Source organism: Neolamprologus brichardi, chromosome 4 (genome assembly GCF_056152115.1).
Source record: "Neolamprologus brichardi isolate AB-2024 chromosome 4, ASM5615211v1, whole genome shotgun sequence".
Lineage (NCBI taxonomy): Eukaryota > Metazoa > Chordata > Actinopteri > Cichliformes > Cichlidae > Neolamprologus > Neolamprologus brichardi.
In genome coordinates this window covers 11,547,520-11,575,206 of record NC_142107.1, presented here as the reverse complement: position 1 = coordinate 11,575,206, position 27,687 = coordinate 11,547,520, and the positions used below count along the sequence as shown (strand labels likewise).

The window sequence follows — 27,687 nt, the reverse complement described above, 5'->3', positions numbered from 1 at the left end:
TGGGTGTTTGTTTGTTTATATATATATATATATATATATATATATATATATATATATATATATATATACACACACACACATGTATATATATACACACACACATACATAGTGGTAGTATTTTTTTTACAAAGTACTAACTTGCAAATACATCTGAATAGTGGGCGGACGTCCATCCCCCTAAAGCAACTGGGGTGCACCTGCCTTGACATAATAGTTCCACCTGAGGTGTTGCTCCATTTTTCTGTCCTTCTGTACAGTCCATGTGACAAAATAATATACTGCATAAATTGGTCATGTTTCCAAAGTCATTGTGAATATTCATAGTCACAGAAAATCACAAATAAACAAATTAAATAAATTACATTAAATGATTAACACAAAACTGGCCATGTATTTTGGGTGTGCCACATTTATCATTATTCACCAAGAGAAATCTGATTGGAGCTTTATTTGTTATTGTAGATGTTGCAGTATTTAGTGGAGAAGGCGTGCTGGACAACATGAGGGAGACTATTGAATTCCATGTGCACTCAAAGAAGGACATGTTTGAAGAGGCAAAAAATACCATGTTGGCAGAGTTGCCTGATTTGATGGTTTGTCATGTTTTATAAAGAAATATTAACATTATTTTGTTACACATGTGCTTTTTAGCCACAATTTCACTTAAACCCATTTTACTCTGTGTTAGTGGAATAGGTCTATACGAAACTGTACGTTACTATTAATATTTCAGTATTCAGTATGAGAAGCTTCTAAATACACATCTGAAGAAGTCATGTTTGATTCAAAAGCAATATTTTGATCTAATAATAAATGATTACAGTTTTAAATTAGGTACACATCCTGAAGTCGCCGGAGAAAACCATGATGGAATCCACTTAACATTCAAGGCTGAGGAGTGCTTACTCCCAGGTAAACAGAATAGTTTCCTGTGATTACAGTAGTTCCAGTTGTTTAATTATGCTTCCTTACTTTTCTCTTTATCATCATGCTTTGTTCCTATCATTGCTTTGTATTTTTTAGATTTTACATGCGTTACTGGGGTTATAAAAGCAAATACATGTAACAAATTGTAAGGAAGAATTTATGATTGATAAACAGGAAGAAAAAGTGCTGACTGTTAGTAACCAACTAGTGGAAAGAGAGTGGGATTAAAAAAAACTTGTGCTATGCTTTTGTTTTTATTTTGTTTTTTAATAATCATTATTTTTTGGTTTTTCTTTTCTTTTGGAAAACCAAAAATAAACCGACAATATGACACAATACAAATACCAGGAATTTCGCGCAGTTTCTTTCATATGGACTTCGCTATCTTCTTTTTATTTCCATCGCTCTCTCTCTCCCTTTTTTATGAAACACCGGATCCGTTAGTGCTCCAGCGCGCTCAGCCTGGCGCACTGGACCGAACCAAATCAAGAAATAAGGGGGGGGAGCAATGTTAAACGCTGACTCGATTTCATTATTTGCTGCCAGAACAAAACGAAATTGTCTCCTGTAACGCCCCCAACACGTACCTTATGAAACAAAAATCCCTTTATTCTAATAGGTTAATAATATTTTTTAAAAGTAATTGACGGTTTACTGTTTTCTAGCGCTCATGTTATCACTTTTCTCATCCTTATGACGCCTCTGTTTGTTAGTACATAATGAAGCTTAGAAAAGGGGTCATAATTGTGCGATTTTATCACTATTTTTGCTATATACATATATAAGACAGTGTTCTTATTTCTTGTCTTTTGTTTGTAATCTGTAATAATCTGTAAACTTTAATCCATTCGATTTGTTTGACACCAAACAAAACCGCTTTCTACATGCATCAACACCTCTTCTGCGTCTCCCCCACCCCCTTTTTTGTTTTCTCAGTTCTGCTTTTCCCTGCACACCCACTTTACTCTGTCTAGATTTAGCGTTGTATTGTATGTAGAGATCCACGTTCACTTGCCTATTGCCAAACAGTCAACTACACCTTTTGCAAAACCGTGTTTTGTTTTTGGACTTTTACTTTTTGATAGATTTTTCTTTTCACTCTGTTCCAGTGTGTGCCTCCCTGCATTTTTTTTTAATTTACTTCTCTTATTGTCAACTGTCTTTTTCTGCATTACTTTAAACCAAAGGTAAGTAGTTTAAACTTTTAATCTGAATTGAATAAAAGTTTATCAGAATATAGAATCAGAGTCAATGCATTTAAGGAGCAGTTGATTACAAAGGCCTAATTTTCAAGCAGTACTTTTAAAATGAAATATTACAGTTTATCTTTTAGTTTTAGTTTCTTGCATATGGATAATTATGTGCGAAAAAATTGGGCCTAAGTAAGTGGCTGGAGAGATTTGAAGGTAAAGTATTGAAATGCGTCCCTGATGGGTACAGAAATTGATACTGATGTGATCTGTTAACTGTGAAACATAAAATCTTTTACTAAAAGTGCTGCAACATTGTTCTGCAGTCCAATGCAAACATTTTGTACATTCTCCAGAGCCGTGGGATGCGCCAGGAAGTTGGGGGTGGGGAGGTTTAGGGTATAAGAAATAAAGTATACGTTGCATTCCTCTTGTCACGTTCTAATACGCTCTATAAAGTCTCTGAACTAGCAAACCCAGCTGCACACAGAGCACAAGAATAAACAGTATAAACTGGAACTCAATGTCAACACAGCCAAGAAAATCATATCAGATGTTCTGTGGCAAAAATAACTCTTTCATCCACAAAATGGGTGGAGGTCTTAGAACAGAAGAAGAAAAAAAGGATTGAACCAAAAGTGTCATATTAGCTGAACTGTTTATATTTGTTTTTAAACTGTAAATATTTTTCTATCAAACTCAGACTCAGTCTTTAAGTATTGTGTCAGAAATATTTTTTTATTCTGTTTCTAGTGACATTATGTTCAGTTGGTACTGTTGCTGCCCATCGTAAGTTGGGCTTTAGACAACTTGCCCCATTCACGCCCATTCATACAACCACTTTTTCTGTGCTCTTTACTTTAGACTTTTTGAATGCAGGATATTTTGTTAAAGCTATTTAGCAGGAGCAAAGCAAACGATGTATTAAATAATAATAATCACTTAATATACTTAATATACTTAACTAATTAATCTACTCCGAGATAATGCAAATTTCTAATACTGATCTTGAGAGTAATGAGAGAGCAGAGGATTGGCACATCCAGGCAGGAACTTGCACTTCTTTGGGCCGTGTCAATAGAGAGAATAAATGTAGTTTAGCACGTTTGTGCTATTTTAATTACATAATCATATGATTATGTGATTAAAATAGCACAAAAGTGCCTTTCTTTCCAACTACATTAATTCTCTATTTGTGCTGTGTTGGATTACAATGTCAAGAAATTGAAGGACTCAGTATAGAGTTACTACCTTACTATTGGATTATATTGGTCTGGGGAGGTTGTTAGCCCCCTCTCTCAGCCACTTCCATCTAGCCTGCACAAACACCACCTCTTCCTGCTCTTCTCTGTTCTCAGTTCTGCTTTACCCTGCATCCACTTTATTCATGTTGGATTTACCTTTCTATTAAATGCATCTGCAATTGTGCAGTCTGAGCCACACAGTTCCAGTTTGTTTTTAACCTGTTTTTAATCTGTTTTCAGACTTTTTGCTTTCTTCCTGCCTGTTTTCTGTCTGTGTCTCACTGCTTACTTCACATCTCCCTCAGCAGCCTTTTCCTGCATTACTTCTAACAAAAGGTGAACTGTTGAACTTTTAATCTGAATTTAATATCAGTGTCTCTGATTATATGTGCATTAAAGGAGAGGTTGATCACACATGTCTAACCTGTAAAGCAGTACTGTCTGGTTAAACATCACAGTTTATCTTACAGTTTCACTTCCTTGTCATGGATGATTTCGTAAGAACCAAACTGGCTGAATGGGGACTAAGTGAGTGGGTGAAGAAATTTGAAGGTAAAGTATTAACGTGAATCCGTGATGGGTACAGATATTGATCATGATGTGATCTGTTAACTGTGAAACAGCTCATATAACTGTGCCCATTGCTTTGTCACTCATTGAACAAGAATTTCTAATGCAAGTTGAGAATATTCTTTATCTCTGCAACTTTATTTTTAATTACAGATGAACAAATCGATGCAGAAAGTCTGCGTGTCCTTGATGATCGAGAAATTGATAATTTGATCCCAAAAGCTGGACCAAGAGTGAAATTCAAGAAGAACCTCAAGCTGTTAAAGGTAATTAAGTTTTTTAACAACATTTTTATTTGAGTGTTTGGAGGCGAACTTTTGTTAGAATTATCAGAATATTGAAAATGTACTGGCAGTACTAATATGTAGTGTCATTTTTGTTAATTCTTTACTAAAACTGAAATGTTTTCGTTGTGCTAGGAAGAAATAAACACAAATCAAGAAACAGTAATTTCTTTTCAACTAAGTTACAAACTGTTATGTTTCCTTGAGATTTAGTATCTACACAACAAATACAATTTTTAATACATGTTTAAGTGCTCAGTATTGTATTCAGCTTAACACTTTTTTTATCTGCATTGTAAACAGGAGCATGAAGAAGCAGCTGATTTGGTTCAGGTAAAGATTATACTGAATCTCAGACTAATGAGCCAACTGCCTGAGACAAAAGCTACGTTCACACTGCAGGCGAAAGCGCATCAAATCCGACTTTTTTGACCCTATGCAACCCATATCCGATCGTGGTATGACAGTTTGAACAGCACAAATCCGATATTTTCAAATCCGACCTGGTCACTTTCGTATGTGGTACTGAATCCGATACATATCGGATGTATTAGAAAGCAACTGCTGTTTGAATGGCCATGTCGCATTAAAACCATCTTTTACGTCACTGACACAAGACAGACGCCAATTATCAGCGACGGCCTCTCTTTTTTCTCTATTTAATTTGTGAAAATTCTGTCAGTTACTACTGTGCATAAATTGATAGACTGCTGCAGCAACACCTACTAGCTCTGTAGCCGTCATTTTTACTTCCATAAACAGAGCGTGTTGTGTGTGACGTCTTCTTTTGCACATGTGGGCCTCTTTGAGGGCCGTGAACTTTTCACACTAGAGCGCGTTTGCTGTCACATTTTATTTTTAGTATGAACAACCAGACAAAAAAAAATTGGATTTGATCCAAAAATTGGAATTGAGCATTAAGACCTGTAGTGTGAACGTAGCCTAAGTAAAACTCCATTCTGTTGCCTATAGGGCAGGGGTGGACAACTCCAGGCCTCGAGGGCCTGGCAGGTGTTTCGAAAAGTAGGGAAAAACAGTTAGACACATGGACGGGTTGGTGGTGTGCCAGGGGCTTCTGTTTAATACTATGCTTCCTCATCATCACCCAGTCATCTTGTTTCCCCAGCTGCTTGGGACAATCTGCCAGAGGGAGCTAACGGGGCCTACGCTACCTTTGGCTGCACGGGCTAAAGGCGCCTTGCTAGCTATGGGATTTTTAAGGGTGCGAAGCAGAGTCTCCAATTCTGTGATCCTGGCCTCCAGAGCTGCAAATAGGCTACATTTATTACAAGTATCATTATTGCTAAAGGAGGCTGAGGAGTAACTAAACACAAAAGTAACAAAAGTAATCTGACACAATGAGCAAGAAAGTGCAGGAGGTACAGGTGAAAGGGCCATGCTGCTAGTGAGTTGGCTACAGGCCAAGCTAAGCTAGCGAATCCCTGATGGCACAGTGAGTGAATACTGTGACTAGAATTAGTGAGTGAATACACAGAGTGCATGAAGATAACACTATGAAATCTGCTATCTATACGTTTTGAATTAAATTGGCTAAGCAGATAAGCTACACAAAAATACCACTGTGCGTTGGAACAAGAAGTGATAGTCTACCGTGGAGAGTGAACACGAAGTGACCCACTGGTGTTCGACAGCGTCTCACTGGCAGTAATTATTTGTAGAGTGATTTTATTAATTCTTAACTAATATAGATTTGAACTGTTTTTACTGTTGTAGGAAGAACAAAACTCAAATCGGGAAACAGTCAATTCTGTTCAAGTAAGTAAATGTGAAGGGAAAAGTTTTTAAATGTCCATATGACAAATACAATTGTAATACATGTTTAAGAGCTTAATATTAAACACTGCTTTGCACTTTTATCTGCAGTGTGAACAGGAGCATGAAGAAGCAGCTGATGTGGTTCAGGTAAGGATTATACTGAATTTCAGACATTTAGGCCAACTACCTGAGACAAAGTAAAGCTCCATTCTCTGGTCTATAGAAACTGACCACTCTTTACAGAAACCAATAAATGAATCTAAAAACCTAATTCATAGGGGGTTGGGAAATATACATTTTGCCCTAGCTAGGGGGTTTGCCAACCGTCTCTGTAGGTCTTCATGACTGGGACTTTGTTGTGGAAATTTTGACAATAACCTGCAACACACCCATTGAGCGTTTTGAAAAGGGTGTAATAAACACATTGCAATGTGGATAGAAGCATCCCAGCCAAACCACTAGGATCATCTCTTTTTTTTTTTCTTTTTTTTTTCTTGCCTGTCCCGTTTGGCTCTTTTGCCATCAGAATTATTGTCTAAAGGCGAAGAAAGATGCCCAACGGATTTTCTTTACCAAATTGACCATCCCAGCTTTGCCGTAATGGTCCATTTGATTCACCTTTTATTCTTTATTTTATTTTCACTTGCTGAATACGGGACAGACTTGACTGGGGGAAAGAAAAGGGAGAAAGAAAGAGGGAAAGAAAAACAGTTGAGAAGAGGGACGGGGGAGAAGGGCAAAAAACAGAATAAGCAAAAAAAAAAAAAAAAAAAAAAAAAAAAAGAAAAAAAAATACATGTATCGATCACCTGGATCACCTGTTGAGAAAGAAAAAAGAAAACAAGCAGAAGAAAACGAGAGTAATACAATAAACAACATCACAATGATATATGGGAATATGACAGTAAATACTAAATATTAAACATTATTGTGCAGCACGTAAGATCGACAGCACAGTGTGCATTGAGGTAGGAGCCAAAAAGGGTGTAGTTTGTGTGTGTGATCACCCGTGTGTACACCTGTGAGCATGGACGCGCTTGTTTTCTTAAAAGGTTCCCTCATGTAATGATCTGCTAGAGGGTGTGGGGGGCCACTGCCCCGTCCTCCAGGGCATGAAGCAGGTATGGAGGAGATCAAAACCCCAGACATCCAGAGGCCCCCAGAACACAAGAGACCAAGGAAGACCAACAGAGGGGCAGCCGTGCCACTGTCCCAGAAAGAGCTGAGGAGAGTCCCAGATGAGGGGTCACCCAGCAGCCACGGAGCAGAAGCCAGGGGGGGTTGCAGCGACGTGCCCGTGAGCTCCGCCGGCAGCCAGCTGTGCCTGAGTGACCGAGCCCCAGGCCGAGAGGCTGGGGGCACCCCACCTCCGAAGTGGCCCAAGCGAGCCCCAGGCTCCAGGCCCCGATAAGCAGCCGCCAAGGAGTGAGCCGGTGTGCACCCGGACGCCCACCCCCGGACACAAAGAACCACCAACGCACCGATGTCTGAGGGAGTCCGCCCCCGGCAGGGGAAGTGGTGGGGGGAGATAGGCCTCCAAATCTTGGAGGGCCTGAGCTGTCCTCAGAGAGGTGGCGTTTGATACCCAACCTGACATATGGACACAGACATACAGGCACACACAGATACAAACATCCATTCCCACCCTCATGCTCTCATATGCACTTACTCCACACTTAACCAACGTGGAGACAGACATAAAGAGACGCTGTACACACAATCACACTCCCCAAGCGTACTCTACAAACCGGGTCTAGGTACCCTTGCCCCTGGGGGGGGGAACTGCACCCAGACCCAGGTTGTGTTACCCTTTTTCCCTGCGGTGGGGAGAAGCAGACCGCCCCGACTCCGCAGCAGCAGGGAGGCCCCACATTCCGGACCCCAGTCGGACGGCCAACTCCTCCTCCTAGCCCCCCTGCTCCAGCAGACCGCAGAGAACGAGGGTGAGAGAAGACTCCTAACCTCCCTCCACCCGCTCATTGTAGTGTTGATGTATGTGTGTTCTAAGGTGCATTTAAAACCCAGGAGGGCATGGAGCTACCTGCCAGAGAGCAGCAGGTAAGCGCATAGTCCCTCCTGCTAGCCCTCAATGTCTACGTGTATTTAAAATTGAGAGGTGGGCAACGACGCCAGGGGTGAGGTGTACACCCTGATGGTAATTGAGATTCCGTGTAGCGTGCCCACCCCCAAGATCCTATATGTATGTGTAATGAGAGTGTGAGTAATGTGAATGTCTAAGTTGCGGGATAAAATTGAGGCAGAGGCAGCCAGAAGGGGACAGAGGGGGGGGTTACCCCCTCTGCACCCTGGTGACACACCCCCACTCCAAGGCCCTGCATGTGTGGGTGGTTGTGGTGGAGCGGGAAGAGGGAGGCAGCTGGAGATGGGGAGGGAAGGAAGGGAGGGGCAATTGACCCCTCCCTGGGGCCAGCTCCCCCGCTGACCCCAGTAGGCACCCCCATACTCCGCGACCCGCCAGGGAAGGGGGGCCCAGGCCCATCCGAACCGGGGCCCAGCGCAGCGGCGCCGCCCGGCCCCACAGAGCCCGGGGCAGTCCACCCAACCCCACCACAGAGAAAACTGCACCCACCCCATCATCCACTCATCTTCCAGACTACATAAGACAATAGACGCCCAGGCTGAGATCTTCCTCCACCTCTCCTGTATCTCCCCCTCTTGCAGAGAGAGTTCCTGAGAGAGGAAAGCTCCTGCAAGATGTGACAACCCCCCCCCCCCCCCCACCAGTTGAAGAGCCCCCCAGGTGGCTCGGCGCACCGGCGGCACCCCGCGCCAGTGGCGGGCCCCCATATACCCACCGGCCCACAACCCCGGCAACACACCAACCGGGACCCAGGCCCCCGAGGCCCGGCCAGGGCCCCAGGCCAGAGCCGGAGCACCCCCAGAACCTCACGCCCGTCCCGGACCCACCCAGGGGCAGCCAGGCTACCAGGTCAGTAACCCCCGTCCGTCAGCACAGACCCTCCCCTAGCCCCGCTGCACGTAGCTACGAGGAAACCGTCACCCAAGAGCCAACAGAGCCCCTAATTGGCCATGACCGCTACCCCGGGTTGAGCCCCCCAAGGAAGATGCTCCCGAGGAACCCCCCGACGCCCTAAGCCTGACCCTACCCCCACACCAATCACAACAGTGAAGGCAAGACCAAAATATGACCCCCCACCCCCACTAGGTGATGGAGCTGATCAGAGGAGCCCAGAGCGATTGATCTGATGTGGTGGCAGAGGCTGTATCAAGACTAATGTAATCTAATAGATAATTTCTATATTGGTTAGAATTAAGATTGTTTTTATTTTTCCAGTTCATGAGGACTGTTTTCTTGGCGATGCATAGGGCAGTGAAAACCATATGGGCTATATTCTTTTCTGAAGTGACATTATCTAAGCTGCCCAACAAACACACTAAGGGGGAAGTTGGAATGTTACATTTCAGACACTTTGATAAGTCTTCACATATCTCGCGCCAAAACTTCTGAACTGGTGGACAGAACCAAAGAGCATGGATATAATTGTCCGGTGAATTGGTTTGGCAGTGTGAGCAGTTGTTGGTAGATGCAAAGCCCATCTTGAACATCCGATGACCTGTATAGTGCACTCTATGTAGTATTTTGTATTGAATTAATTGAAGACTGGGATTTTTGATTAGATGAAAGGTTTTTAAGCAAATCTGAGACCAGAAGTTTTGGTCTAAGTTAACTGATAAATCCGCTTCCCATTTTGCAATAGGAAGTGATATTGATTCATCTATTTTAGAAAGCATTCTGTATATTTTGGATAGTAATTTGGGGGTTTTAAGAGTAAAAAATTGAACCACACTTGGTGGTGTTTGTAGTTCAACTTGACCCGGTTTAAATTTCTTTTTTATTATGGATTTAATTTGTTGATATTCTAAAAATCTTTTCTTGTTGATCCCATATTGTGTAACTAGTCTGTCAAATGAAATAAATTCTGTTCCTTCTAGTATATGTTCTACATATTTGATTCCTTTACCATTCCAATCTGAAAAGTTTATCATATTATTGTTTTGTAATATGTCAGGGTTGTTCCAGATAGGTGTACGTTTGCATGGGATTAATGAAGACTCTGTCAACTTCAGAAACTCCCACCATGCTGTCAGAGAAGAGCTGATGTTGATGCTTTTGAAGCATTCATGTCGTTGGATGTTTGAGCTGATAAATGGTAGATCTGAAATCTCTAGATTATTGCAAAGTGCTTGTTCTACATCTAGCCAAGGTTCATCTAAAAGGGTATGTTTTAGCCATCCTGAGATAAACTGAAGCCTGTTGGCTAAGAAGTAGTGCTGAAAGTTAGGTAGTTCTAATCCTCCTTTATCCTTGGTCTTTTGTAGTGTTTTTAAGCTTATACGTGGGGGCTTATTTTTCCAAAGGAATTTGGACATATATGAATCTAGAGATCTGAACCAATCTTGCGGCGGTTTAGTTGGGATCATTGAGAATAAATAATTTATTTTTGGTAATACCATCATTTTTATAGCAGCAACCCTTCCCATGAGTGATATGGGTAGACATTTCCATCTAGCCAGATCACCTTCTACTTTCTTTAAAAGTGGGGTATGGTTTAATTTAGTTAGATCTGCAAGCTTGGGAGAAATATTAATACCTAAATATTTTATATTTCCCGATTGCAGTGGAGTAGAAGAGGAATTATGGAAGCAGCAATTAATAGGAAGGACTGTAGATTTTGACCAGTTAATTGAGTAATCTGATATTCTTGCAAAAGAGTTTATCAATTCAATCACCCCAGAGATATTGGTTTGTGAATTTTGGAGGAAGAGTAACACATCATCAGCATAAAGGCTGATTTTATGTTCCACGTTCTTGCATTTTATGCCCTTAATTGCTGAATTCTGTCTAATTGCTGCTGCTAGTGGTTCGATAAAAATTGCAAACAGTGAAGGGGAGAGTGGGCATCCCTGCCTGGTGCCCCTCAGGAGACATAAGCTGGAGGATGTCTGGTCATTTGTTCTGACACAAGCTGTTGGGGAATTATATAATATTTTTAACCAGTTGATGAAAGAAGATCCAAAACCAAATTTGTGTAAAGTTGCAAATAGAAATTTCCAGTTAACTCTGTCAAACGCTTTTTCTGCATCTAAGGAAAATATTGTAGTTTCAAGGTTTTTACTGTATGAGTAGTCTATCAAATTAAGTAATCTACGTGTATTTGTTGATGAGTGCCTACCTTATATGAAACCAGTTTGGTCAGGATGAATTAAGAGGGGGGTTATTTTCTCTAGTCTCTTCGAGAGAGCTTTGCAGATTATTTTGAGGTCTACATTAATAAGGGATATTGGACGATAGCTTGAGGGATATACAGGGTCTTTGCCTGGTTTTAGCAGGAGATTAATGTTTGCAGAATTCATATTTGATGGAAGTCTGGCCTTTTCTTTGATTTCTAACAACGTTCTGTAAAAAACTGGTGCTAGAATCGTCCAGAATTCTTTGTAGAATTCTGCAGGAAAGCCGTCTGGACCTGGAGCCTTATTATTGGACATACTTATCAGGGCTTCCTGGAGTTCACCTGATGTCAGTGGCGAATCCAGTGCCATTGCTTGAGCTTCTAATAATTTTGGGAGAGTTATGTTGTCTAAAAATTGATCAATTTCCTTTTTAGATGGGTTTATTTGTGGTGAATACAACGTTTTATAGAAATCCCTGAAAATGTTGTTTATTTGTTTCGGTTCATATATTGTGTTCCCAGATGAATCTTGAACAGCACATATAGTTGTTTTTTCTTTATTTATTTTTAGCTGGTTTGCTAGAAATTGACCGGATTTATTACTATGTTCATAATTTTGTAAGCGTAGTCTTTGTACTAAGAATTTTGTTTTTCTATCAATTATCTCATTTAATTCTAGTTTTGTTTTGCGTATTTTGTTCAATGTTTCCTGATCTTGGTGGAACGCGTAGGCTTCTTCTAGTGATTTGATGTTTTTTTCCAATTCCTGAATATTTTTGTTTTCTTTTTTCTTTTTATGTGATGAGAAAGAAATTATTTTACCTCTCATCACAGCTTTCCCTGCTTCCCATAAAACAGAAGCTGATGTTCCGGGAGTGTCATTAAAGTCTAAATATGAAGTCCACTCTTTTTTAAAATATTTAATAAAGTCTTCATCTTTAAGCAGTGATGTATTAAATCTCCAGTTTTTACTTGGCATAGTATTATTCTTGTGCATTAGTGTTAAAGATACAGGAGCATGATCGCTGACAGCTATAGGGTGAATCTCAGTGTCTGAAATGTCACTCAGCAGTGAGCTGCTGACCAAAAAATAATCTAGACGAGAGTAGGAGTGATGAACATGTGAAAAAAAAGTATATTCCTTACTGGTGGGGTGAAGGGAGCGCCATGCATCGCAAAGACCAAAGTCGCTCATATACTGTTTGATTATATTTGTGGACTGCCAATTACGCTGAGTTCCTGCTGTATTGAGCCTATCCATTTCTTCATTCAGTCCAAGGTTGAGGTCGCCTCCAAGCACAAGTGTGCCATCTAAGTGTTCAGAGAGTGCACTGAAAAAACCGTGAAAGAATGAGGGATCATCAACATTTGGACCATATACACTTACAATACATAGCTTTTTATCAAGTATAGATAGTTTAATGATTAAGAATCTGCCCTCTGGATCTATAACTGTATCGAGTACTGTGAAATTAATTTTTTTATGGATTAAAATTGCTACTCCCCTTTGTCTAGAATTATAACAAGCTGAGAACACATTAGGAAACTCAGGTGTTTTAAGTTCATTCGAACCTCTAAGAGGTCTATGGGTCTCTTGTAAAAGGACAACATCTGCCTGTAGTTTTTTGAGTTGGTTAAATATTTTTAACCTCTTTTCTCTGGAGCCAGCTCCATTTACATTCCATGTAACGAATCTTAGTGCACCCATAGATGTCTGTACATAACTAGGGGTGTACTCTGTGTGTGTCGCTTAGACAGGTGGAGAGAATACATCACTTGTTCATAAATAAGGAGAGGGAGAGAGAGAAAAAATGTGTGGCGAGATGCTCCCTGAGTCTGACTATGTGTTTGCATATTTACTAATATGAGTATGCTTGGCTTAAGTGTGTGTATCCTGTAGGTCTGTGTGCGCTGTCTGACTGATGTAAATGTGCTGCCGTTGAGCGCATGACTGTGCGTGATCGTGCAGTGAGTAAGTGTCGAAATAAATGATGTTGTTTGTGGATGAGTGTGGAAGTAGGTGATCGAAGCAGTGAAAGAAATAAAGAAAGAAACCAAGGACGAGGGTGAGCAGCATAAAAACAAGAGGGGGAAAAGAGAGAAGAAAAAAAAACAAAAAAAAACAAAAAAAAAAAACGAGAAGAGTGAAAAGAAAACGTAAACATTCCAATTAAATCACTGACGGAGAGTGACGGTGTTAATATTGCTATGAAATCACACTTAAGATGCGATTTGATACCGGTAAGTTAAACAGATGTTAATGCAAGTTAGTGTGAGTGGATAGGGAAAGGGTGTAGCGGATTCTTATCTGGTCTGAAGTTAATACAGCCACGGAGTGATGTTGGGGTCGCGGTGGAGCTGTCCGTCCACGTACAGCCGGTCCACAGCGATGACAGCGCGGGAGCCTTTCTGGATGAAGCCGCGTCGAATTGGGAAGAGGACCCTGCGTCGTTCCAGGATCTCTTTGGGGAACTGATCGTTCACGCTGAAGTCCGTTCCTTTTAATTCCCTGCCGCGGCTTTTCACATGTTGCTTTTGTTTGAAGTGGCCGAATTTGGCCACGATAGGACGTGGTCTCCCGGCCGTAGCTCGAATGGGGCCGAGGCGATGCACCCTATCGAAAACGATGTTCTTCACCGTGTCCTCCGGCAGCTTCAGGTGGGTTTGGATGAAGCTTTTTACCGTGGTCTCCGCGTCCTCTCCAGCGGCTTCTGGAATACCAGAAAATACTAGATTATCACGCATGCTACGAGCTTGTAGATCAATAACCGTTTCTTTTTTTTTTTTATTTTCTCTATTGAGCTGAGTAACATTTTCTGTGAGAGATTTCACCGACTCCCTTAGCGTGGCATTTTCAGCAGCGAGCGTTTCCACTTGCTGCTGGCTGAACTCCAGGGATTCTCGCAAGCATTTAAATTCCCGGTGAAGAATCTCCACCAGGGACAGCCTTGCGTCGAAACTGGACAATCGCTTGTCGATTGACTCCAGTATGTCGGCAATATCTTTGCCAGCTGTCGATGTTGTGCCGGGGGAATCTGCCGGGCGTTGTCTTTTCGACGACGGCGTCTCAGATTTGGCCGGGGAAGCTGCACTCTGGGCCTTCTTCATCACGAGATCCTGAAAGCACTGATCAATATAATCTTGGAGAGCCTCTAAACTCTCCCTGTTGTTCTCCAGGGTGTTGGAGATTATTTAGACAAATATTGTTAGTTATGAGACAATTGATAAGTGTATTTGGTAATACTGAAGCTTAAAGAAATTTGTTCAAATCTAAACTACCATTTGCTTTAATTTTCCGCCAAAATCTCCGGCGTCTGACGTCAGTTACAACATGAATCGCTTACCTTGACCGTCACTTCCGCTTACCTTCGCCTTCTCCCGCTAACTCCACTAGGATCATCTCTAAATTGTGGCCACCGCCCTTACATCTTATATACCCAGAGACAGACAAAGACACTCCACAAACTCTTACATGTTGGCCCCTCTCACGAGAGGGGGTGGGGGGGCTATACCATCAGCCTCATGCTTAAAACCCTCTCCCTCTCAGAGAGGATTGTAACCTTGCTTTCTGCTTAACCATCACCTGAAGATTTACATCCCTGAAAAGGAGAGGGAGTTTCACTATCTGTTTAACATCTCCCATGAACTACAATGGCCCCGCTGTGTCAGTGTGTGTAGAGCATAGGGCTCATTTCTAGTGCACATGCATACAACTACAGTGGGGCAAAAAAGTATTTAGTCAGCCACCGATTGTGCAAGTTCCCCCACTTAAAATGATGACAGAGGTCAGTAATTTGCACCAGAGGTACACTTCAACTGTGAGAGACAGAATGTGAAAAAAAAATCCATGAATTCACATGGTAGGATTTGTAAAGAATTTATTCATAAATCAGGGTGGAAAATAAGTATTTGGTCACCTCAAACAAGGAAAATCTCTGGTTCTCACAGACCTGTAACGTCTTCTGTAAGAAGCTTTTCTGTCCCCCACTCGTTACCTGTATGAATGGCACCTGTTTGACCTCATCATCTGTATAAAAGACACCTGTCCACAGCCTCAACCAGTCAGACTCCAAACTCCGCCATGGCCAAGACCAAAGAGCTTTCGAAGGACACCAGGAAAAGAATTGTAGACCTGCACCAGACTGGGAAGAGTGAATCTACAATAGGCAAGCAGCTTGGTGTGAAAAAATCAACTGTGGGAGCAATCATCAGAAAATGGAAGACATACAAGACCACTGATAATCTCCCTCGATCTGGGGCTCCACGCAAGATCTCATCCCGTGGGGTCAAAATGATCATGAGAACGGTGAGCAAAGATCCCAGAACCACACGGGGGGACCTGGTGAATGACCTGCAGAGAGCTGGGACCAAAGTAACAAAGGTCACCATCAGTAACACACTACAACGGCAGGGAATCAAATCCCGCAGTGCCAGACGTGTTCCGCTGCTGAAGCCAGTGCATGTCCAGGCCCGTCTGAAGTTTGCCAGAGAGCACATGGATGATACAGCAGAGGATTGGGAGAATGTCATGTGGTCAGATGAAACCAAAGTAGAACCTTTTGGTATAAACTCAACTCGTCGTGTTTGGAGGAAGAAGAATACTGAGTTGCATCCCAAGAACACCATACCTACTGTGAAGCATGGGGGTGGAAACATCATGCTATGGGGCTGTTTTTCTGCCAAGGGGACAGGACGACTGATCCGTGTTAAGGACAGAATGAATGGGGCCAAGTATCGTGAGATTTTGAGCCAAAACCTCCTTCCATCAGTGAGAACTTTGAAGATGAAACTAGGCTGGGTCTTCCAACATGACAATGATCCAAAACACACCGCCCGGGCAACAAAGGAGTGGCTCCGTAAGAAGCATTTGAAAGTCCTGGAGTGGCCTAGCCAGTCTCCAGACCTCAACCCCATAGAAAATCTGTGGCGGGAGTTGAAAGTCCGTGTTGCTCGGCGACAGCCCCAAAACATCACTGCTCTTGAGAAGATCTGCATGGAGGAATAGGCCAAAATACCAGCTACTGTGTGTGCAAACCTGGTAAAGACCTATAGTAAACGTTTGACCTCTGTTATTGCCAACAAAGGTTATGTTACAAAGTATTGAGTTGTATTTTTGTTATTGACCAAATACTTATTTTCCACCCTGATTTACGAATAAATTCTTTACAAATCCTACCATGTGAATTCATGGATTTTTTTTTCACATTCTGTCTCTCACAGTTGAAGTGTACCTCTGGTGCAAATTACTGACCTCTGTCATCATTTTAAGTGGGGAAACTTGCACAATCGGTGGCTGACTAAATACTTTTCTGCCCCACTGTAAGTGACAGGAGTGCTCTTGCTATACTAAAGTGAGAAAGTGATATTACTATTACTAATGTGATATGATTAAACATGCGATTAATACACGAGAACAGAAATCTGCCACCAAAACTTAATTATGTAAAAGAATTGTCTCATAGCATAACAAGAGGGTAATTTGTAATGTATTCTTCGTCAGTCTGCTGGTTGAAAACATGGAGAACTTGTATGTTAGTGTCCTTTAAATGCTGTTAAAGAACAATGCCAATGCAAATAGTAATAATTTCCTGTATAACTCATATTCATCCTCAGGTCTTGCCATCCACAAGTGATACAGGTGAGACACATGCATCGTATTTATTGCATCTAATATTAGTCTTTGTTTTAAAGGCACCAATATTTTTTGCAATCTACATAACTTTACTAAGAATAACTTTACTGAGAGAAACACGTTCTTTTTTTCTTCTTATTTTTTGTTGTTTTTATCCAATCAGGAAAGAGAAAATCAGACCTTCAAAGTGATGCCAGCAGGTTGCAGTCACCAGCTAAGCGACAGCATCAGTCTTTGCCAGGATTTGAAGGTATTTATCTTTCTGTCTAAACAGTGTCACAGTTTAAGCCATCACAGGGTTAAACCTCTGTGCAGCACAATTTGTCCAACATCCCAGTTTCATTGTTGATGCTAGAAATTACTTTTTCTTTGGGCTGTTGTCAAAATGTAACAGTCACATGATGCATGGTATACTAAGTTTGATTGGTAAGTGGTCACATTATGATCCTGATATTCTCTAATTCACACAGGTTTGCTTTTTTTTTTAAACACGACACGATTTTTACATTTTCTGTTTATTCTAGTCTATAATTCCTTCTAAATAGTTCTTTACTTTTATGTCCACAGAATCAATCATACTGTCTGATGTGAAAAGCATCATGACATTTGTACATGCCAGACTAAATGACCAAGACAAACTCAGTGCTTTCTTGAAGTGAGTATTAATTTTTTTCATATTTTGTAATGTATGGGCCTGGTTCCACTCCTGATCATGTGACAGTTTCACAAACAAATCACAGAGAGTTTGTTTTTAAAGAAAGCAAAAATGCACAAAATATCTGTAAAACATCCTCAGAAGCTGTTAGTTATGTGTAATTTAGTCACACGGAGATGAATTAACCTAAATGCACTAACTGCACGTCTTTGGACTGTTGGAGAAAGCCAGAGTACCTGGAGAGAACCGAGGCAAACACAGAGAGAACACGTAAACTCAAAACAAAAAGGCCCCCAACCAGATGGTGGTGTGAGACAACAGTGCCATCATGCCATCGTGCTGCCTGAACATGAACCCTTTTGGTTCAATAGTCACCAATTAGTTTCCTGTGTCAGTCTGTCTGACGTGTTGGTTCTTTGTTTAGTTATTTTTACATCATACTTTTGACTTACAGCCACACAATTATAGATGACGGAATGATTCGGTAGTAAACTAAAACTTTCCAAGTTAAGACCAACAAAGACTGATATTTTTAGGATGTTTTGGTGACTTAGCTACATTTTTTTCCTGTTCCCGGTATCTACCAACTCTTGAAGGAAACGTTTTCACTTTAGCTGACACAAAAAGGAAGGTGTCGATCAAAACAACATACAGTACACAATTAGTGGAGCGAGTCTATAAAACTGAAATACCTAGTAGTGATTACTATTAAAAATAATATAACTCTCTTTTAAACCTTTTGAAGCATGCTTAAAAATGTTTTTGTGACTGAAACATTTAACCCATATTTAAAATCTTGTTCCACAGGAAAAAGATCAGTGATTTGGAGACAGACAAGAGGGAGCTGGTTGGTGTCTTTGGTAAAACCGGGGCTGGAAAGAGCTCTTTGATAAATGCCATCATCAAAGAGAAGAATCTTTTACCCTCAGGAAGCATCAATGCCTGCACCTCAGTCATGATCAAAGTGGAAGCTAACACACGTAGCACAAAATATGAAGCAGAAATTGAGTTCATCACAAAGGAGGTAAAACAATTCTCAAAGTTTGATTTGTACTTAAAACTAAATCATTTGTTATAGTGCTGTTCTTGGGGCTTAAGGCTGGGTACATTCCTCCAATAAATGGCTTGTCATCTATTTTTGTAGGAGTGGAAAGATGAGTTGTGGTCATTTCGTCAGTTTCTTGACAATAATGAAGATCAGGTAAAGGAAGACGATGATGATTATCGTGATGCTGTTGAAAAGCTGACAGCACTGTATGGAGAAGAATGGAAAGAGAAGTCCTTTGAAAACCTCATGGAGAACAAATATTTCAAAGAAATTCCAGAATTTCTCCAATCCAGGCGAAAAATTTTGAGATGTGAATCAGTAAGACAAACTCATATTACTACTATAACAGACAGCCATGATAGTCTACACACTGGGGATACTGGGAAGGGGACATAGGTGAAACTAGGACAACTTGGACACAAAAGGGAACTGACCAAATTAACAAAAGATTACGAATTGGAAATCCATCTCACTTCTGAAAACGGCATGCAGCATAGATTAAAAAGTCCAAAAAACACAAAACACCGAAAACAGATCCAGTGATCAAAACAGATCTTACTGAGATCCCATAATGACATGTAGACGATCACATTGCCAGAAAAAAAAAAGATCTTGTAATAACTGTTGTTAACAGGACCCAAGACTGGTCCAGGTCCATTATGTAGAGCATGATTTTCTTTTCTTTTTTTTTCTTTGTTTTTTTATTGTTTTTTTTTTAAATCGCAGTAAGAACCTTTACCTCTTCACACGACAGTGATCAGTTCCCTGTTCTAACCTACTTACCCTTTTTAAATCGCTCTGTAGAAATTAACTCCTGAGCAAAGTCAACAAAGATTGAATCAAAGTGGCCACAAACTTTAGTAAATTAGTGTCTGACAGTCGGTTGTGTCAGGAACGGCATAAAGTGGTGTAAAACCCTGAAAGTCAAAACATGCCAAGTTATGCGCTGTAGTGATCCCTTGCAAATAAGGGAGCAGTCTAAAGTGGCTTATTAATATCTCAAAGTGGTCGAAAACTATGCAAAATTCCCACATGAAGTAGTTTCTGCTGTTGAGAACAAGAGTGTATTAAGTGTTATTTAAATAGAGAATAAAAACTTTTAAAAAATTGGTTTTGAATGATAATTAGAGACTTTCTCAAAACTATCAAATGGTTGATTGTTCTAAAAAGGGTTTCACATGACCTAAATTTCCCCTCAGTCTTGATCCAATATAACGCAAGGGGAAGCTTGTACATGACACAATCTGATCATTTAAATCGAAAATTGACGAAGGTTGTCTTGAAAGCTTTTTGGAGCCAGATTTTTACGTGGTTTTCAAACCAATTTAGGAAAAAAGTACCACTTGATGGTACACTGGCTATAATTGGATCATTTGCATCAATCGAATCTTTTTTTCTTTTCACAAAAACAGATAATTACAATGGGTATGCTGGCTGCAAAGAAACTTATTTTTTTTACAGTGGCGGTCTTCTTCGGCACCGTGTTTTAAAAGGTGGCTTAATGAGATGTCTGTGGCCAGGGTGGAACAGATAATATTTGATAGAAAGGGGAAACTGGCGAGTTTTTGTACGATTTGGCAGCCATTTCTAGAATTCTTAATTAACTGATCATAATTCATGCCTCACACTCTGCGCGAATTTTCTTATTTTATTTTACTCTTTATTTAGTTAATATTGTTATCATTTTTTCGTCCTCTGTTTTCTCCTTCTTTTTCTTTTTTCCTTATAAGTTCACAAATGCTAAATGTAGTAATTGTCCTCAGTTGAATCTGTATAAGCATGCTGTGTTTAATTTAAAAGCAAAAAATAAAATAATTTCAAAAAAATCTAAAATTGAAAACTAATTGCTCAACTTTTAGTGATCCAATTTCTTTAAGTTTTTTTTTTATGTCACGGACTTTTTAATGGTTTTTGTAAAGCACTTAAACTGTAGGATTAATGTATTATTTATTGCAGGCTAATGAACTTTCTGCAAAATGTGTCAAGTACACAAGAAGTGATTCAAAACAAGGAGAAGGTAATGAAGGAAAAAAGTGGTTTTGGCCACTAGTGAAGTGTGTGACTGTCAGGGTGCCAAACAAGTCTCTTCTCCAGCATGTCACACTTGTGGACCTTCCTGGAAATGGTGACTGTAACAAGAGCAGAGATCAGATGTGGAAAGGGGTAATTCACATTTACTGTTCTTTGCTTATACTGTGTTGTCTGTAAACAGTCATCTTTCTATTAAGCACTGAGACATGTTATTCTCCTTTCAGATTGTTGGAGATTGTTCTATTGTGTGGATTGTGACTGAAATTAATCGAGCAGCATCAGAGAAAGAGGCCTGGGAGATCCTGGAAAGTGTCAGTAGTCTGATTGGAAATGGTGGCGAATGTCAGCAAATTCATTTTATCTGCACCAAGTCTGATCTTCTTGATGATTCAGATGATCTGTAAGTACATTTTCCATGCTGATCAACTACACGGTGTTTCCATTCCAGAGCAGGAGGAGGAAGAGCATCATGGCAGCTTTTATAAATTTATTCTTTTTCATAAATGTATCCGCTCATGATCTATGAGATTATTGGAAATCATGCGTATCGTGGTCCTTACAGTCAAGTTACAATTTTACATTTTAAAGCAAAAATACCATTACACTGTCCTTCAGTAGTTGCTGTGACAAAATAACATTTGTATGTAAGCATGTCAGCGTTTGGTGACATAAAACATGCTGGCCTTTCTCCGAGTGCTTTAAGAATAAATGGTACCAGTCTCCCATATTTGCGAGTTTGTTTTTTAAACGGTCAAAATAAATACATTAAGCAAATAAAGCCATATAATCATAAATGACTGGACCCGCAAAGCAGACTCGCACAACTGAAGCTCAATAGGTTTATTTCCAATGAAACAAATGTATACAATGAACTGGTGAATTAGTGGAGACCACCACCCTAAGGTGGTGGTTTGGGAGAGAGTACTCAATGACTGGCTGGAAGGAAAAAAGACGGAGACTGTAGTGAACAGGTAAGTATTTTGGTGTGAGGCTCTGACAACCCAGGTTAGCAAGTAGGAGTATGAGAGGATATTAACCAGACCAGACATTTAAAAATAGAAAGCAACAAACTGGAGTACCAGCACCATCAGGCAGAGAAACATTGCCACAGCCAGTCTTTAAATACAATCTATGTGTTAACAAAGAGTTACAGGTGTGCAAAAGTCAGGCAAAGCTCAGTTTGGTTCCCACATTTTCACCTAAAGGCCAAGAATAAATCAAAACCGCCCAGCCTGCCCCAAATTAATGATGGTGATGGTTATGATAATAGTGATGACGGTAACAGTACAGATATGCACATTTCTTCTAGTTCACGAGCTCATATCCATGATGGAATAGTAATGAGAAACCAGCAAGCCAAGGATGGAGTAAGGAAAGAATTCAACAAGCGAAGCAAGATTAATGTGAGTTTTATAGGCTGACAGAAAATCTAATGTAAAGACTCTCCACAGTTGCAAAGATGCTTTAAAATTAAATCATTTTTCCTCAGACACACTTCACTGACGACAGTTTCAAAGTGTTCACAGTGAGCTCCAGAGAGTTCCTAAAAGGGAAGCATCTAAATCCAGAAGAAACTGGTAGGTGAAGTCTTGATGCACATGTTGTTTTAGTTTGCTGTGACTGAAAGAAGAATTATTTAATTTGAATTATAGTGTGTAATGTCAAACTGTGGCACTGAAATTTCTTCTTAACAGAAATACCCAAACTTCAGGGATTTTTGCAAGAGCTCAATGACTGTCACTCTGAGATAGTAAACTATGTGAGTGGAGCTTATGGGATTCTTGCTTTGATCCAAGGAGCCAACTCCGGAGGAGTGGTAAGGTCAAGTAAAACAAATTCTTACATGGTGGGATTTCTCAAATGTCTTTGTGTTTTGTATTATGTTTTTGTAATGTATTAATTTATAGGTTATTAAGTGATCAATTGATTCATGTATTTTTGCCGTTCTGTTTTACTTACAGTAGAGTGACTTAAAGCCAAGTGAAGTTTATAGATCTATAAGACATAATAAGTATTTTTTTTATGGTTTTATTCCTTCAAATGTTTTTCAGGATGATAAAAAAGGTGAGGTGTGTTCAGAACTTGAGAGAAACATGATCCTTCAACTTGCAAATATCAACAAAGAAATGGAAGAGACCATTACGGCCTTTGAAAAATGTCTTAATGATGGCGTTGAGAAATCCAAACGTTCATACGGAGAAAAACTCAAGAACTTCTTGTATCACGTATGTATTTTAAATCTAGTTGTAACAAAACAACAGGTTTTACAGGAGTATGTATTTAAATAATTCTGTTTTCTTTTTTGCTTTAGGGAAAGAAGGGTGGTGGTTTTCACAGGGTACTGAAGTGTGTCGTTGAGAATGGTGGCGTCCACAAACCAAAGAGCAGGACCCTAATTAACCTTAACATGATGTTGGCTTCATGTCTGACTGACAGCATTGATGAAGAATTCAGAAAGACCTTCCCGTAAGAAAAGACAAATTCTAAACAGTCACATAATATTATTCAAGATATGTAATTTATAACATATCACAATTTTAAAATATAAACTTGCCAATTCTGCCATTAATAACTACAATATTTACATGTTTCAGAAATGACTCAGAACGTGGAGCATTCAACGGAGTCATCAAGACTTTTTCTCTTAACACTGATTCTCTAATTGAAAAGTACAAAAATACTGAACTGCAGCTCAGATTTCTCAAGACAGAGGTAAGAGATGAAACGTTCCTATACATCAATTCAAACAGTAAAGTACAGTAAAAGGAAAAAATGAAAAATTAGTTTTATAGCTTGATGTAATTTAAAACGACGTTCATCCGTATTTCATGATTTGTGTCTAAGGAAGAAAAAATTAAGGCAAAACTGAACAGAATGATCCGGGAACAGAAGAAAAAAGTCTACAGCAGTTTGACAGAGACAATTGAGAACATTATGGAAGAAGGCTACAAGAGTAAGAAATAATATTATTCACAACTTGGCACTAAAACACATATTTATATTTATCATTATTGAGCAAGAGAAATCTGATTGGAGTTTTCTGTCTTATTGTAGAGGCTGCAAAATTTAGAGGAGAAGGCATGCTGTACAACATGAGGGAGACTATTAAGAACCATGTGCACTCAAAGAAGGACATGTTTGATCAGGCAAAAAATACCATGTTGGAGAAGTTACGCAGTTTAATGGTTTGTCATGTTTTATGAAGAAATATTATGACCGTATTTTGTTATAGCTCCCTGAAGGCTTTTTCTGTGTTTAACTGGAATAGACTTATACAAAAATTTATGTTTCCATTTATGTTTTAAATCCAGTCTGAGAAATTTCTAAATGTAATTTAATTTGACTTTAATACAATATTTGATATGTGATAAGTGAATACATTTTTTTAAAATTAGAGACACATCCTTGAGATTCTGGAGACTACTATGAAGGAATCCTTTGAACTCTCATTCAAGACTGATGGGAGCTTACTCCCAGGTAAACAGGACAGTTTGCTGTAATTATATTGGTTCCAAGTGCTTGATAATGCTTCCATCCTTTTCTCTTTATCTTTGCAATCTTGCACCTGATAACTTAGTCTATGTAACTATTTATCTATCATTTTAAATTAACTTATAAATTACTGATTCACAAAAATTCAAATTTGTTTTTCAGATGTTTCAACAGAGCTTGATATGGTGAAGAAACGTTATGATGAACTTCCAGGCACTCCAGATGATGAAGTGTCCCTTACTGGGTAACTCCTAATATGTTATCAATGGTATTACATTAAATATTTAAAATTTTACAAAAAATAAACAATTTTTGCTCTTAACAATGTTAACATTTATTTTAAGTCAAAGTATGATGATCAGCTCAGAAGCTGCAATGAGTCCATTTTAGGGGAATCTGCAATTCAACATTTAAACTAATTATAGCCATTAGTATTCTTTAGTGTGAGGAGTTTTACAAGCAATATTAAAATTTTAAAAATGTAGAAATTATATTATGTTCATTTGTTATTGTTTATTGTCAAACCTTTGCTCTCTTTTTTTAATGTTTCAGATTTGCTGACCAGGTAGAAACTGCAGAAGCCTGGACACAAACAGGTCTTACCAGAGGAAGTACTGTTTAAAACAAAAAAACATCTGATTTGGTCTCAATCCTTTTCAGTTGTTTTTATTTGGTCTTTGGTGACATTTGACTTTGATTTTGTGAATGTCATTAAAAGGGATTCTGGATTTTTATTTCTGTAAGACATTTGTCTCTTTTAATGTTTTAAATCTTGAGGCTAGCAGAGAAGTTTGAGGAAAAACTGAAAGAGATTCACATCACTCTAATATATTTCGATCTACTTTAATGCTTTTATTTCATGAGTTTAGTCATGGTTTATTCAGATGACAATGACAATTATATAGCACATTTCAGTACATGTAAAATCAGTCTACTTATCACAGAAGGTAAAAACATGGCAACACTTTATAATATAGCCCACGACTAACGCGTAATTCCCCTGTAATTAAAAGGAACATCAATGTATTTCATCTAAAATTACAATTAAAACTGTGATTGTATTTACCTACAAATATTTAAAGGTAACAAGTCATCCAGACCATTGTTTTAAGATTTTTAGTATTATAATCTTAAGTCTCGTTGATAGGTCAGTTAGGGTAAGTAGCTCCATCTCCATGCAGCTACAGGACTAGTTTTATCCCTCTACATTGTGTCCATCTTTTCCTCCAATAAATGTTTAATTTCACAAGTTCTTTTCCTTATGGAATTAACTGTCTGATTATGAGATAAAAAATAGTTTTTCATCTCAACCTTGCACACACAAATGTGTGTTTTTGACAGGTTTTCATACATTAGAGCCACAGCAGAAGGTGTTTTTCTTAAAAACAATATCTGAATTAGGATAAGATGGATTTGTGTATGAAAAACACAACTAGTCATAAATTTATTTGTAAAACTTAAAGTTTCTGGGGTTTTTTTTTCCAAGGACACATTTACACTTCTTGTCATGCTCTTTTAATTGTTGCTTTCTTGTTCCCTACAATCTTTCTGACCTGTCATCTATGTTTATTCTTCACAAAAAATATTGTTATATGAACATTGTTTTGGTAGTATATCAGTGGACTCTGTTGTGATATTTTGACAACATTGTGTGCTGTTGACAGAATTTGAGTTTGTCTAAGGTGCACCTCTGTCACACCTAACAGCCATTGTTGTTGTTGCAGGTCTTTCCAAGTATCCTGTGCCATTTGAGTCCCCACAAACGAACTGAGTGTATTTTGTATAAAAATATATTATCACATTATTTCCAAAAGCTTGTCTTACAATGTTAATCCCCAATTTACCTTAGAAATCAATTATACTTTTGTTTGGGTTTTTAAGCACAAACATCCCGAAATGCCATGTCCAGTCATTTTTGTTCAAGTTCAGTTTTTAACATAAGCTATAAAAATTTAAAACAGTTGTACACCCTTACTCATAATATTATAACCAGATGTTATTTTAATTCTGTGAATACATTTTCAATGCTTAAAGTCTTTGATATAAGTCCCTGAATTGCCTGTAACCCCCATTACTCTTACTCTTAGGGGTATTGTTTTTTTGTTGTTGTTATTTTTGTTTGTTTTCTTTCTTTTTTTTTTTTTTAAGGAAAATCATCTTTTTTTTAAAGAACCAGAATAAATATCAGTCTTTCATCAACCTTGTCTTCCATTTTTCTGAATGATTCACAGATGTGTTGAAGCATAGCATGTTCACCCTCTTATGCTTATTTACAGTATAAACTGATACTGCCTCACGTAAGTAATAATTTAAACTTGATTAACTATTAGCAAATAACATCTAAGTAAACTTAGTTTTAACCATGTGCATTGTGATTTCCATAAAAAGACTGGATGTTAAGTCCTTTTATTCCACTTTATTAGACAGAGATGAACCAAGGGATCTCATTCTCTTTGGCACTTTAAGTCTGGAATGAAAATCATTAATTTAAGTTCTTACATTACAAACTGCAGATATTTAATGTGTCTCTACAAATGTATGTTTTTATATGCTGTCCCTTTTTGTGTTTTACATTTAAATACATTAACATTAAAATGAGCACAGCAGGAAGGAAAACAAGGCATGTTTCTGTGAAGAACAATCATTTTATGTAGAAGTACAACAGTGGTTCCCAAAGTGGGGGGCGCGCTATGAATTAAAAAAAGAATGCTTGGACATTGCTAGCATAATGAACAGGTTTCAGGGCTCCCACAGAAATACAAAGCAGAAATTGAAGCATCACCAAATATGCTTCTAAACCAACTTTCTTTCAAGCCAAAGACTAGAAAATATGATTAAGCATATCTTGCCTTTGGCTTCACCTGCTTGGTACTTGGTAACGGTGGTACCAAGTAGGGGTGGGTTTCAATATTTGTTTTTCCAACCGATTTATTAAATCCTGAATCGATTTTTAAATATCAATGTATTTTGCCAGAAACGGCATTACTTCAGGTTAAAGCTAAGAAAACTATATCAACAACCACCAAACAACTAAATCAGCAAATGAGAGCAGGTAAACGGATTCCACGCAAAGATGCAAACACAAAGTGTGGACGAAATGCATGAGAATCAGTGTGATGTCTTCTGCTTTCTCACTTGACGGCACGTACACGCCATCAGTGCTGAACAATGAAATCTCACAGCTTATGATGCTGCAGGATTTGTCACTCTCCACCTCTTCCTTACAGATGTATCTGGAGATCAGCACACCTAAGGCTGATCTGTGTGTGTGTGTGTGTGTGTGTGTGTGGGGGGGGGGGGGGGGGGGGGGTAATGGACAGCTGCTCTTCAGTAGTTTTCCACTACTCGCACGCCACCACAGACTGGGACGTGCTTCTGAGCCCACATGGTGAGGACATAGAGGGGGCGACACACTGTCTTACAGACTACCTCAACTTTTGTGTGGACACGGTCGCCCCTGCTAAGATGGTACGGTGTTACCCTAATAACAAACCGTGGGTAACACAGGAAGTCAAAGCTGTCCTCAACATGAAGAAGAAGGCTTTCAGGAGCAAAGTGAAGGAGGAGATGAAAGCAGCACAGCGGGAGGTGAAACGCTGCCTGAGGGAAGCAAAGGACACCTACA

At 39.3% G+C, this 27,687-nt stretch overlaps 1 protein-coding gene across 3 annotated transcripts; it reads left to right on the top strand.

Annotated features, from left to right (window-relative positions):
- Positions 1-1,971: 1,971 nt before the first annotated feature.
- LOC102781952 (nuclear GTPase SLIP-GC-like) lies at positions 1,972-26,232 on the top strand. 3 transcript variants are annotated; one of them, XM_087839808.1, is made up of 24 exons: positions 1,972-2,114; positions 3,832-3,913; positions 4,085-4,197; positions 4,519-4,548; positions 5,950-5,991; positions 6,100-6,138; positions 16,818-16,842; positions 17,000-17,086; positions 17,404-17,491; positions 18,299-18,515; positions 18,636-18,857; positions 20,496-20,702; positions 20,795-20,970; positions 21,880-21,973; positions 22,060-22,147; positions 22,265-22,386; positions 22,622-22,795; positions 22,882-23,036; positions 23,165-23,282; positions 23,415-23,523; positions 23,625-23,755; positions 23,966-24,047; positions 24,225-24,306; positions 24,615-26,232. In XM_087839808.1, exons 2-24 carry the CDS (start codon positions 3,847-3,849, stop codon positions 24,682-24,684), a joined length of 2,538 nt encoding a protein of 845 aa, XP_087695934.1. In that variant the 5' UTR covers positions 1,972-2,114; positions 3,832-3,846; the 3' UTR covers positions 24,685-26,232. The 3 variants fall into 3 exon arrangements, with proteins under 3 accessions (XP_087695934.1, XP_087695936.1, XP_087695935.1); XM_087839810.1 differs by having other exon boundaries at positions 24,225-24,330; positions 24,615-24,698; XM_087839809.1 differs by lacking the exon at positions 4,519-4,548.
- Positions 26,233-27,687: the final 1,455 nt, after the last annotated feature.